Source organism: Poromitra crassiceps, assembly GCF_964638095.1.
Source record: "Poromitra crassiceps genome assembly, chromosome: 16".
Classification (NCBI taxonomy): domain Eukaryota; kingdom Metazoa; phylum Chordata; class Actinopteri; order Beryciformes; family Melamphaidae; genus Poromitra; species Poromitra crassiceps.
This window is the reverse complement of record NC_139645.1, coordinates 11,630,972-11,644,328: the sequence shown is the minus strand read 5'-3', so window position 1 is coordinate 11,644,328 and position 13,357 is coordinate 11,630,972. Positions and strand designations below refer to the sequence as shown.

At 47.4% G+C, this 13,357-nt stretch overlaps 1 protein-coding gene across 2 annotated transcripts in view; it reads left to right on the top strand.

Annotated features, from left to right (window-relative positions):
- Positions 1-13,357, top strand: part of adamtsl5 (ADAMTS like 5) — an 81,793-nt gene that overhangs the window by 27,336 nt on the left and 41,100 nt on the right. The window contains exon 1 of one of the 2 annotated variants that reach the window (XM_083652942.1): positions 109-456. The exons of the other annotated variant lie outside the window; for it this stretch is intronic. Coding sequence (XP_083509068.1) covers positions 389-456 — 68 coding nt within the window. The 5' untranslated portion in view covers positions 109-388. Of the gene's footprint in view, positions 1-108; positions 457-13,357 lie in introns of those variants that run through there. 2 annotated transcript variants of the gene reach the window in all.

The window sequence follows — 13,357 nt, the reverse complement described above, 5'->3', positions numbered from 1 at the left end:
AGGATCCAAACTCATCTCGTAGCTTAAAATTGTTAGAGAACCCATTTGTTTCCCTGCATTTATTTTTTCCCCACCTGATCGTCTGTGGCAGAAGATGATGATTGTTTCCTGAAAAAAAAACGCGTGTGTGCTGGACCACTGACCACACCGAGCTGCTGGACGCGCTGCGCAGCTGACTGACTTCTTCAAACTGTCCCAATCCCAGAAGGAGAAGGTCCCCGGGTCCCAGAGAGAGAGAGAGAGAGAGAGAGAGAGCGAGCATGGAGGGTGAGTTTGCATGCAGCCCAGCGGAGCAGCCTGCCGCACTGGAGACGCATTGTGCAGCACAGGCGCGACTCGGACCATGATCCGACCACACCAGGACCCAAGCAGCACCTGACGACCGTCAATGTTAAGATCTGACCCCTCTTCTTCACAAGGATCTACCATGTCCTCCTCACCACCACCACTGACCAGGTAAGACCCACAGTTAAAGTTGGAGGTTTATTGTTGCAGCAATTAGTAGCTATCTGCTCAAATGGTGAAGTTATCAGGCAGGCTCAGCATGGGAATTGAAATGATTGACTGGGTGTGTGTGTGTGTGTGTGTGTGTGTGTGTGTGTGTGTGTGTGTGTGTGTGCGTGTGCGTGTGTGTGTGTGAGAGAGTGTGTGTGTGAGAGAGAGACACACACACACACACACACACACACACACACACACACACACACACACACACACACACACACACACACACACACACACACACACACACACACCTGGGGACGGCTTGTGCAATTGGGGACAAAAGCAATGTCCCCAGTTGGTAAAAAGCCAAGTTTTGGGGTCAAAAACTAAGGTTAGGTTAGGTTAAGGTTAAGGTAAGTTAAAAGAACACTCTGCCCATTTTCAACCAGCTTTGTATCATTAGAACATCAGTAGTATATCAGAAAACTGTAAACAGTTTTGAAGTCTGTCATTTAATTTGACAGTTATTGAGTGTTAAAGTGTGGACCAGTGACATCACTGGTCCACACTAACTCAAATTAATAACTCATTAACTCAAATCAACTCTCAATAACTGTCAAACTAGATGAATGATGAATAGTTTGACAGTTATTGAGAGTTGATTTGGATGCCTATACTTCAAATCAGTCCATTTTCCTTTTAGGAGGCAAGTTAGCAGCAACCACAGATAAGAGCACACTTGTGTTTGGACATTCAAATTCCACCACTGATTGGCTGTGAATTGAATCAAGTTGAAGTGAAGCAGAGACAGCTGCCTCCAGTCTCTTGGGCAGCAGCGCGTCTGTTATTTTTCCGAGGCGAGAAGTCAGATCCAATCTGCTGCTCACTGCCAGTGGCTGAGGTCATCCTCCAGCCGTATCTCGCAGATTGCCTGTTAACCCCTGGCTCTACATTTCCACTCATCCTGCTACACTACCTTGATCTCCTGAATGTCACTGGCTCTGAATAGCCCCGCTCATATCTGATCTAATCCCATCCCCAACAGAGAACATGCTCTTTGGAAAATGAAAGGACTGCAAAATCTGATCCCTAAAAACCCCCCCAATTTGTCTTAAATCTCCTTAATCTGCTTTTTTAATCTCCTAAAAAGCGTTGGTTCTCAACGTGGGGTCCGAGGACCACCAGGGGGTCCTCGAGGGCAAATTGATGGATTGTAAAGGGACATTCACACCAAAAGCGTTTTTTTTTCAGTCAGAACGCTATGAAAATCATGTTGAGAGCGCTTCCATTGTGCACAAAACACAGCGCACGGAGCGTTTTTTTTGCGCTTCGTTTTATTTTCCCCTGCAGTCGTGTGCAATACAGATCAGAACACAAGGACGGTAGCCAGCTAGTTTTGTCTGTTTGATGTTGTTCACTGTCAACATGAAAGCCAGATTATTGCCAATTCTGGCAGCAGCGAGGTTGAGGATCCCTCTGGGAGGAGAAAATGTAGGAGGAGTAAAAAGACGAGCAGCGCGCTTTTCCTCCAAATGTTCAACTTTTTCAGCTTTAAAACGCCCAGAGCGCTCCGCCAAAAAGACGAGACGCCACCAGCGTTTAAACGCCAGGTGCGGTCCTTGAAAGAGGAGCACGTCTAGCGCGTCCTTACATAGAGAATGAATTGCAGAAAGACGCTGGCAGCTGCAAAAACACTTTTGGTTTGAATGTCCCCTTAAACATATTATTATTTCATAGAGAGAGAGTGTAGAAGGATGATTCTTTGAATCAGTTTCACAGTTGTCTCAATGCAGCGGGCCGGAGACCCGGGTTCAATTCCCGGCAGCGGTACTTCCGGCTTGGTCAGACGTTCCTACAGACACAATTGGCCGTGTCTGCGGGTGGGAAGCCGGTGGGGTATGAGTCTTGGTTGCTGCAGTGCCTCCTTTGGTCGGTCGGGGCGCCTGTTCGTGGGGGGGAGGGGAGCTGGGGGGAATAGCGTGATCCTCCCATGCACTATGTCGTGGCTGTGAAACTCCTCACTGTATCCCATGCACATGTATCAGAGGAAGCATGTGCTCTCCGCACATCGGCAGAGGGGGTGGGGCAACGAGCTCCGACTGGAAAACAAACTAGTCGAATCCTAGCTAGCTAGCTGCTGAGCAGAATGGAAATTGGACGAGATATTTTTATTTAATTATATATTTATTTTCGTGAACATGTGTCGTGATTGGTTGAATACCATCGAACGGAAAGACGACACCTTCCTCTGTCCAAATGTTAATGGACCGGAGTACAGACAGACTCTATGGAGCATTCCAAGATTGAGGAAGAGACAGACTGGCTTGAGTACATGTTCTGGGCTGCATTTGGTGTAATGTGTCAGAGGAGATGTGCTGTCTGTCTGAGCACTGTCAGTCAGACTGCTCTGCATGTGGAGGAGAGGAGAGGAGAGGAGGTGAGGGGAGGAGAGGAGAGGAGAGGAGAGGAGGAGAGGAGAGGAGAGGAGGAGAGGAGAAGAGAAGAGAGGAGAGGAGAGGAGAGGAGAGGAGAGCGGAGAGGAGAGGAGAGAAGGGGAGGAGAGGAGGAGAGGAGAGGAGAGGAGAGAGGAGAGAGGAGAGGGGAGAGGAGAGGAGAGGGGAGAGAAGAGGAGAGGGGAGGAGAGGAGAGAGGAGAGGAGAGAAGAGGGGAGACAAGAGGAGAGGGGAGAGGAGAGGAGAGGGGAGGGGAGAGAGGAGAGGAGAGGAGAGGGGAGGAGAGAGGGGAGAGGAGAGGAGAGGAGAGGAGAGGAGAGGAGAGGAGAGGAGAGGAGAGGAGAGGAGAGAAGAGAAGAGGGGAGGAGTGGAGTGGAGAGGAGAAGTGAAGAGAGGAGAAGTGAAGAGAGGAGTGGAGAGGAGAGCAGAGGAGAGGAGAGGAGAGGAGAGCAGAGCAGAGCAGAGCAGAGAAGAGGAGATGAGGAGGAGGAGAGGAGGAGAGCAGAGCAGAGGAGGGGAGAGGAGATGAGGAGGAGGAGAGGAGGAGAGGAGAGCAGAGCAGAGGAGGGGAGAGGAGGAGAGGAGAGGAGAGCAGAGAAGAGGAGGAGAGGAGAGGAGGAGAGCAGAGCAGAGAAGAGGAGATGAGGAGGAGGAGAGGAGGAGAGCAGAGCAGAGGAGGGGAGAGGAGATGAGGAGGAGGAGAGGAGGAGAGGAGAGGAGAGCAGAGAAGAGGAGGAGAGGAGAGCAGAGGAGAGGAGAATGATGTGGGCCTCAGGGAACAGTCGTGTCTCTCTGATAAGCCTCTGTGGAGGAATGTATGTTTGGGAAGGAGCCATGAACAGATTTAATCTACTTACCATGGAACACTGAGCATATAGCTTCAAAATGAGGACTCTAATTTGCTGTTACACGCGATGATGTCACTCTGCCTCTCTGCCGGGAGGGAACCTGAATCCTTCACTTTGCTTTGGGACATGCACTGTGCAAGATGAGCCAATCAAGTCATAACGAGATGACAAATAACATTTTCATCTTTTTAGCTATTTCTAAACGGAATGGTAAATGGACTGCATTTATATAGCACTTCACAATATTATATTATTATTATATTTATCCAAAGCACTTCACAATATGACTACTTTCGCACATTCATACACTGATGGCAGTGAGCTACCAAGCAGGGTGCTGGTGCTCAGTGCTACTGGGGTTCAGTATCTTGCCCAAGGACACTTCGACATGTGCACTGGAGGAGCCGGGGATCGAACCACCGACCTCTTTTATCCAAAGCAATTAGCGGCCAAATGTTTATCAAATGACTTTAATTTCCTGGAAAACAGCATAGTGGTAAACTTGGTGGTAATGGTTTGCCAGTAGACGTACATAAAAATTCCAGCCAAAAATACCATTACAAACCATCAGCGCCCCCCGGCCCCGCCCCCGCCCGCCCCCTGCCACGGCGCCTCGCCATCATATAAAACTTTAACTTCACAGCTTTCAATGTTGCACATTTTTGGGTGCCCCCCCATTAAATAAATAAATACATAAATACATAAATAAATAAATAAATAAATAAATAAATAAATAAATAAATAAATAAATAAATAAATAAATAAATAAATAAAATAAAAAACAAAAACTGTTCCATTTTCCTAAGACACCATGGTTGCTGGCATTTAGTCATTTTAATTGAAGCTTTGTGAGCGCTCCGGATTATGAGCTTTCAAACCCTTTTGAACAGTTCCTCACGTTACGTGCCACGCCAACGTCACGTTTCAACCAGATCTACTTTGAATGATAGACATAAGACAGCGTCACAATCGTATTGTGCTTCCTTTAAAGGAGGTCCTGAGGACGGTTTGCTCTGGCGCCCGTCTGTCAGACGGAAGCACGAGGCGAAGGAGTGAACCTTAACCGTTGGACAGTAACTGTCTTGTAGCAGCAAAGTTCAGCCAGATAAGGATGTCCTGCTCGGTGAGGTCTGCTGAATGCGTCCATGCTATCTGCGTGCAGCTAATAAATGAGTCCTGGCCAACGCTGCACTGTTTGTTCAAGTGTTTGTTCCTGATGGTGCCAAGCAGATTATGCTTACGCTTGTTAGCTTGTCTGTCTGTCAGCAAGACTTCTCCAAAACTTATTAATGGATCTCCATTAAATTTGATTGACAGATCGGCCCCGGGCCAAGGAACAACTGATTATATTTTGGTGCTGATCCAGATCAGGGATTTCCTATTGGATGATTACTGTATTCATCCATAATTATGAAAGTAACACAACTAGAACCTTGATTCCAAAATCCTACGGGCATGTGTGCAGAGCCAAGAAATCAATTTAAACTAAAAAAAATTGAAAATAATTATGTCTTCGGGTGCCTTTCTGGTTTGTTTCAGTTATCATTTTCACACGATTTCTACACAGGCTTTGTTGTTGACCCGCGCTTGGTAGGAGAACGTCTTATTGTGTCTGCGTTTAATAGCCTATTTTTTAGTTTTGCTTGGCTGGCTAAAATGCCAAATTGTTTGCCGTTCTGTAGCTTTGAGTTATTTTGCCGTATGGGCCTATAATGTGAGAGCTTGCCTCGAAAGAGGCTGTGCTTCAGTCAAAGTGGTTGTGAAAAGATAATCTTATAATCCCTGAGGTATGACACTGTACCCGGGTACTCTGGATGTCCTGGAAGGGGGCTTGGGAAGTTAAGTGAGGAAGGGACCATAGTAGAGCAAGAGTCTGACTCGGGGTCTAGCCCGCTCGACGACAACACAAACAACAATCACGAATACAGACGTCTGTTTCTCGTTGAGGTCGTTTACCGCAACCCTCTTTGGGTATTGTTGTGTACATACCATGCTATTTCATTTAATTTCTCTTCTCTACAATTGTTTACTACGTCTCCATGCGAAGCAGCTGCTGAGGCACAAAGACCATCCAGTGCTCTGATGAAGGTGTAGCCTGACACCGGTACGCGTTAGCCGTCACGGTCAAGACTAAACTGGTGAAAATGAGGCGACGTCTTCTTCGTTATCTTCTTTTTTCATTATTGGTGTGCTGCTGTTTTTTTTTTTAAATATGATCAGCTATATTTTATTCATTAAATGTAGCGTGAGCCCTGGGTGCTGGGATAACGCAAGGCGTTGTCGGTAATTGGGTAGTGTGGCTAATGGTAGCGGCTAACGTTAGTTAATGTTACACGGCAGTAAAACGCCACTGAATGACCAAATTGATATCACTTTTAACCATTTTGAGTCACTAGTACTGTACTACATTACATTACATTACATTACATTACATTACGTCATTTGGCAGACGCTTTTATCCAAAGCGACTTACAATAACACATTTTTGTCAGCAATAGAGCAATCAACTATGGAGCACAGTCTATGACAACTGTACTGTCACAGGAAGTGTAAACACAATAGGAAGTAACTGGCCGACCCCTGTGTTGGAACATAAGGTGAATAACATGGCTATATTTATAACGTCGTACTCTATCTCTGATACACTCTCTGATATAACGTTTTTCCTCTATGCGGAGGAAAAATGTCATGTCACCGTTTCCCGGTTTATAATTCCGGTCTGAACACAGCCAAAGAGTGTAGTAGTGAGACAAGAGGAGACGCCCTTCTACTTCTTTCCTTATTTTTTCAAATCGAGCAGAATGCCGTCTTGCCAGAAATCGGGGCGGGGGGGTAGTTGTTCCCCTTTAACGTTCTGGCCCCCACACCGCCGACGTCAGGCGACGCGCCAGTCGGCCTTCGTTGCCGCGTCCTTTGCCGTCGGGTTGAGGTGTTCCAGCTTTAGCTGGAACTGAACATCTGTTAGAGGTTGTGTCAATTCATTCAGCAGCACGCTCTCTGCATATCCATCATCAGGCTCTGGACCAGGACTTTCCTCAAATGCTGGGCGAGACGGGGTCACAGCTAAATCTCCGGGGGTCAAAGGTTAAGACCGGCCCCTGGTTAGAATTAGGACATATTGCTTTTCTTCACTCCTGTGTAGGTCACTCCACTAAGACCGGGCCAGGATCCCACCCACGCTCCTCTTATTGGACCAGCCCCCCAGATCCTCAGTCAGGTGGTGGCGTCACTGTTGACATGACTCACACCTTCCCCAAAAAGGTCAAAGGGCACATTCCCACCTGCAATATGCTCTCCAGCCGCTGCGCCATTATGGCCTGTAATCGTTATAGCTGTAATGTAATTGCGAGATAACGGCACGGAGCTGTTGTTTATTTGTGCAGGGTGGGAATGGGAGAGGCGCCCGGCTGTTTGCAGTTCGTTTACTGCAAAAGGTTTGTGAGTTCAGGCACGTTACAGTGGGATTCTGAGCAAGGGCAGTGTTTTACCTCTCCTGTCTGTGAGTCTGTCTGTCTGTCTGTGAGTCTGTCTGTCTGTGAGTCTGTCTGTCTGTCTGTCTGTCTGTCTGTCTGTCTGTCTGTCTCTGTCTGTCTGTCTGTGAGTCTGTCTGTCTGTGAGTTTGTCTGACTGTGAGTCTGTCTGTCTGTCTGTCTGTCTGTCTGTCTGTCTCTGTCTGTCTGTCTGACTGTCTGAAATATGGTAGACAAGTCCACCCTTAAGTTTTTCCAGCTACTATTCCTATTCCTATAACTATGCTGCCTTCATGTGCTGGTGGGAAGGTCTGACAAGTCAGCTCCTAAACAGCATTCATTCACCTGCTATTTTGTTGGAAGATCCATCCAACCCAGAAGGCAAACAATATAAACAGCCAGCTGGAGAATTGTTCAGTGTTGGTGGAGGTTTCGCTCCTAGTTTTTCTTTAGTCTTCAAACAGATTTCATGACCCAACTGGTGTCTGCGCTAATGCCCCACGTGTGGGAGGTGATCATTCATCCCGCACGATTTATTTGTCAAACTGTAACAAATATTAGAATCAGTATTGAAGTTATCACATATCCCAAACCACCAGGTGCACAGGTCAGTTAGCTAGTGAATTGACCCAGGACATTAGCACCAATTACCTCTATTTGTAAAAGCCAGTAATATTCGCTATTTTAAATTAAGTTAAGTTATCCTTTATTTATCCCCATGGGGAAATGCATCCTCTGCATTTGACCCATCCTCTACTAGGAGCCTTCCTAGAACTAGGAGCAGTGGGCATGACACATGCAAACTCCACACAGAAAGGACCTGGGACGGACCGGGGTTCGAACCTGGGACCTTCTTGCTGTGAGGCAACAGTGCTATAATCACTGACACTGGGGACAACTGTTGCCAGAAAAACTAATTCTGAAACAATGGAAGTCCCCCTCTTCACCTTCTTTCCAACTGTGGTTGACGGACATGATCTCTGTTATAAGGATGGAGAGGCTCAGATCCTTGAGAACCAACTCACTTAAAAAGTTTCTAACTATTTGGGACCCGTTTCTGGCCTACCTCTATACCTGTATATAAGCACTTTATATGGATGGTAGCAACACATTATGATAACTGTTGATATATGTGTTTTTTCTTTTTTTTTTCTTCCCGTTACTGTGTCTGAGCTTGTTCATTTTTGTTCATATATATTGTTAAAATGGGGGGGGGGGAGTGCTATAACCAATGCCGTCCAGATATAAGCACATGGGCTTGATGAGATCTGTTATAATCCTGCGTGTTGTGGAGTCTTGGGTGATAAGAGTGGTTGGGTGGGTGGTGTTGTTTGGGTGGTGGTGGTGGTGGGTGGGGGTTGGGCGTGTTCCTCCTTCTTCCTCTCTCAGGAGAGCCGGCTAATGTCAGTCAAAATAAACAGCCAGTCTCGTATTGATTAAAGCCATTTCCCTCTCACTCCCTCGAGCTATTCGCTAATGTGCTGCTGCTATAGCCTTAATGAGAGCGGGGGGAGGGGAGGGGAGGGGAGGGGGGGGCGACCCCTGCTCACCTCCATCAGGGCCCCTGGGGTTAGGGGCCCGACCAGCCATGCGGCGACCAGCCATGCCCTGTCTGCTTTCATGTCTCCTGTCCCGCCCAGCAAGGCCAAAGAACAGTGACTGCCGTGCGTAGCGAAACCCTCGATCCCTGTCCCTCGATCCTGTCCCTCAATCCTGTCCCTCCTCGATCCTGTCCCTCAATCCTGTCCCTCCTCGATCCTGTCCCTCGATCCTGTCCCTCGATCCTGTCCCTCCTCGATCCTCTCTCTCGATCCTGTCCCTCCTCGATCCTGTCCCTCCTCGATCCTCTCTCTCGATCCTGTCCCTCCTCGATCCTGTCCCTCCTCGATCCTGTCCCTCCTCGATCCTGTCCCTCCTCGATCCTCTCTCTCGATCCTGTCCCTCCTCGATCCTGTCCCTCCTCGATCCTCTCTCTCGATCCTGTCCCTCCTCGATCCTGTCCCTCGATCCTGTCTCTCGATCCTGTCCCTCCTCGATCCTGTCCCTCGATCCTGTCCCTCGATCCTGTCTCTCGATCCTGCCCCTCGATCCTGTCCCTCGATCCTGTCCCTCCTCGATCCTGTCTCTCGATCCTGCCCCTCGATCCTGTCCCTCGATCCTGTCCCTCGATCCTGCCCCTCGATCCTGTCCCTCGATCCTGTCCCTCGATCCTGTCCCTCGATCCTGTCCCTCGATCCTGTCCCTCGATCCTGTCTCTCCATCCTGTCTCTCCATCCTGCCCCTCGATCCTGTCCCTCGATCCTGTCCCTCGATCCTGTCTCTCCATCCTGTCTCTCCATCCTGTCCCTCGATCCTGTCCCTCGATCCTGTCCCTCGATCCTGTCCCTCGATCCTGTCCCTCGATCCTGTCCCTCGATCCTGTCCCTCCTCGATCCTGTCCCTCGATCCTGTCCCGGCTAAAGTATGGCTGCCGGCACAGAAGTTGATGATGCATAGTTGTGCCGCATTCATGGGTATCATCTCTGCTGATATGAAATCTAAAGCCTGCTCATTATCACTGATGTTGAAAACACACAACCAACAATTACCCGCTGCTCTTTATTGCATTGGCAGCATTTTCCTCTTAAAGGAAGAGTTCACCCAAAAATGAAAACTCAGTCATTATCTAGTACTCAGCCCCATGCCGGGGGAAGGTCGGGTGAAGTTTTTTTAGTCGACAAAACATTCCTGGAGTTCAGTTCTCCTAAACAACTGCAGTGTATGGTGGACCAACTTATCTATAGATACACTGCATGAAATAGGCCACGCCCATCACTGGGGAAAGGCTCCGTTCATTTCCACACACCAGCGTAATTTTCCTTGAATTAAACATAGCTAAAAGCTGTTGTGTGGTGGGCTGCGCAGACAACAAATGTAAAAAATCGCCAGTTAAAGTTTTTTTGTACTCCCGAGCAAAACAAGGAAGCCATTGAGAATTGGCGAGAAGAAAAATGTGGATCTAGCTGTCAAGGAAGTAAGTTGGAGTGTTCATCTTCTGTATATACGATCTTTCTGTGCAACACGCAACCATGCACGTGACATAGGAGAACGCCAGGATTGGAGGGGGGGTTTCCATTTCCCCCCGTTTTGGGCGTGGTTTCTGAATGATGACGCGTTACGCAGTGTCTCTATGTTAAAAAAAAAGAAAAAAGTGCTGCTCATCTGGTATAAGCCAAGTCTCCAGAAGCCCCGAGATGCCAAGTTGACTTGAAAAGACGTCATTTACACACCCTGTTTTTAGCTGAAAAGCACTTAGCACTTAGCACTTTAGCACTGTAGCTCACAGCTACAGTGCAGCTGTGCTTTAAGCTCACAGCTAGTGAAGATTTCAGCTACAAACAGGGTGTAACTTGTGTCTTTTTAAGTCAACTTGGCATCATAGGGGCTTCTGGAGACTTGGCTTACACCAGACGAGCAGTACGGAGCCATTTCTTTGAATTGTTTTTACTTTTGTAAGTTGGTCACCATATACTTGAGTTGTTTCGGAGAATGCTGTAACTCTGTTTCCCTGGGAAACTCCATCCACAGATGTTTTGTGGACTAAAAAAACTTCACCCAACCTTCCACCAGCATGGGGATGAGTAGATAATAACTGAACTGGATTTTTGGGTGAACGCTGTTCCTGGAGTGCACTCGCTTTTTAGCCAAACAGGTATAAAAAGAAAGAAAAATACAACCGCATGAGTATTTGTAATAAAACGTTTGCCTTGCTTGATCTTCTGTAGAATGACCTGCAGCTGAGATGCTTCTGGACCTAAAATGAAGCCGGTGAAAAAAAACGAGAAGGCCTCTTAGATCCGCCTGATGTTTCTCCTCATCATCGCGTGCGGTCAACACGACCTTCTTTGGAGCTTCTCTGAAAGCCACTGATGTGAATTCCCCCATGTAAGGCCGGGACACAGGAGCGCAGGCAGGCCTGCAGGGGCAGCGCCGCTCAGCCGAGCGTGAGCGGAGATGTGTACGGTTTAATTGGACAGGGCCAACTACTGACCTGGGACCGAGCCAAAAGCCAACTCCAAGTGCTTCGTCGGACCCGACCCGGGCTCTGTGTTTACGGCCCGGGGGGAGAGATAAGGGAGAGAGACGACGACGCCGACGCGCCGACTGAGAGAGATAAGAGAGAGAGACTACGAGTTGAGAGAGAGAGAGAGAGAGAGCGGACGACAGGGAGGGTGGGAGGTGATGTGGGAGAAAGACCGAGGGAGGGAGAGAGAGGCGAGACACGGAGAAGATTAGCTATGGGAGATTTGTCTTAAAGGAATAGTTCACCCAAAAATGTATCAATTCTGTCGTCATCTACTCACTAGGGCTGTGGCGATTCACTTATCTCCCGATTCGATACTATCACGATTCTTGGGTGCCGATTCGATTTATATTGCGATTCTTAAGTATTGCGATTCTACGATTATTGCGATTCGATATTACGATTTATTGCGATTTTTGTTTATTTTTTTCTTTTCTTTTTTCAGTTTGTTTGCTTTTTTACACTAGATTAGAACATGGGAAAAGTTTAATCATACACTAGAGACTGTATATTATATATCATGAGTAGGGCTGGGCGATATAGTTAAAAACAGGGGTGGACTGGGATCATAATTCAGGCCGGGCATTAGATACCAAGCAGGCCAGGCCGATATGGGCCGACGCGCGTGAAATTTGGGCCGTTTGAAGCCCAATTTGGGCCGTTTGAAGCCAGATTTGGGCCGTTTGAAGTCCAATTTTACAATGAGATGCACCCACTTTAACCCTGAAGTGTAATTATTACTTCAGACTAACTAATAAAGTAATAAAACCACTAGTAAACCAGTAGGTGGCGCCTGGCCTGCTGTTCAGTAAGTGGCCTGACTGCAAGCACCCAATTTTTTTTTTTTTTTTTTTTTTTTTTTTTTGCGATTATCGATTCTGGAATAAAAGATCGATTCAAAAAATCGTGACATTAAAAATCGCGATACTTAGGTGAATCGATTTTTCCCCCCACCCCTACTACTCACCCTCATCATGCCAAATGAAACGTGTGTTAGTCCATATAACACGACTAAAAACACAACACAGCACAACTTTGTAGTAACGTTAAGCCTTCTCCAAAACAACTGAAATGAATGAGGACCTCGTAGAGATCCAAAAAAAAACGGAATCACACTGTGAATAGAAAGACCTGTTCACCTTATGCAGCCCCGCCCACTTGACCCATTGTATCACGACTTCCTGTTCAAAACGCCAGCTGTTTTACCTGCTCAAACTAATCTGACTCACCTGGTCAAACCTAGTTTGACTCACATTATGTGTCAGACTAGGTTTATGAGTCTCAGGAAGTGTAAATACAATCGAAACTTCTGACAACTTCCTGTTAGTCTCTCAAGCCAGTCTGAATAAGGTGAATAGATTCATTGCAAATCAATCAGATGAAATTAAGATTTGCACTAAATGATGACGTAAAAATAGGTATTTTTGGAACTCTGAAGGTCCCCACTGACTCCAATTGTTTTTGAGAACACTGCTACGGAGTTGTGCTGGCAACCTCCCTGTGTGTTATACTGTATGGACAAACTCCACCTGTGTTTCAACTGTTATGAGGGTGACTTTCCAAATATAACTGCTTCCTCACACGTTTCTCCTCAGGCAGGGAGTACGAATGAAAACGGCATGTCCGACCACAAAAACGTGCACACATCTGCTCCTCTGCCCTGCAGTGTGTGACATGCAGCAGGGTGGCTGTCAGCTGAGCAGTGCCAGGAAGAAGAGAGAGAGAGAGAGAGGGGCCTTCCAAGAATTCACTGGCACTTCTGCGCAAACACACTTGTCCTTTGATGACTCAGGGGGAGGGAGAGAGAGAGAGAGAGAGCGAGAGAGAGAGAATACATGTGTGAGGGTTGGGCCTGTTGCCTGGGAAGTGAGTCGGGACAGTGGAGAGGATGGGAGCTGGCTGAGCAAACATCTTGACCTTTAAGCAGCACTCCTCCTGCATGGCTGTCCTTCCTACACCAGGCTGAGTGGCTGTCTTCTCGGCTAGAACGTCAGCAGATTGACTCACAGTCTTGGTATTATTATTATTATTATTATTTAGGATTGTTTAGTTTTTACAACACTCTTAATTATGCAGCAT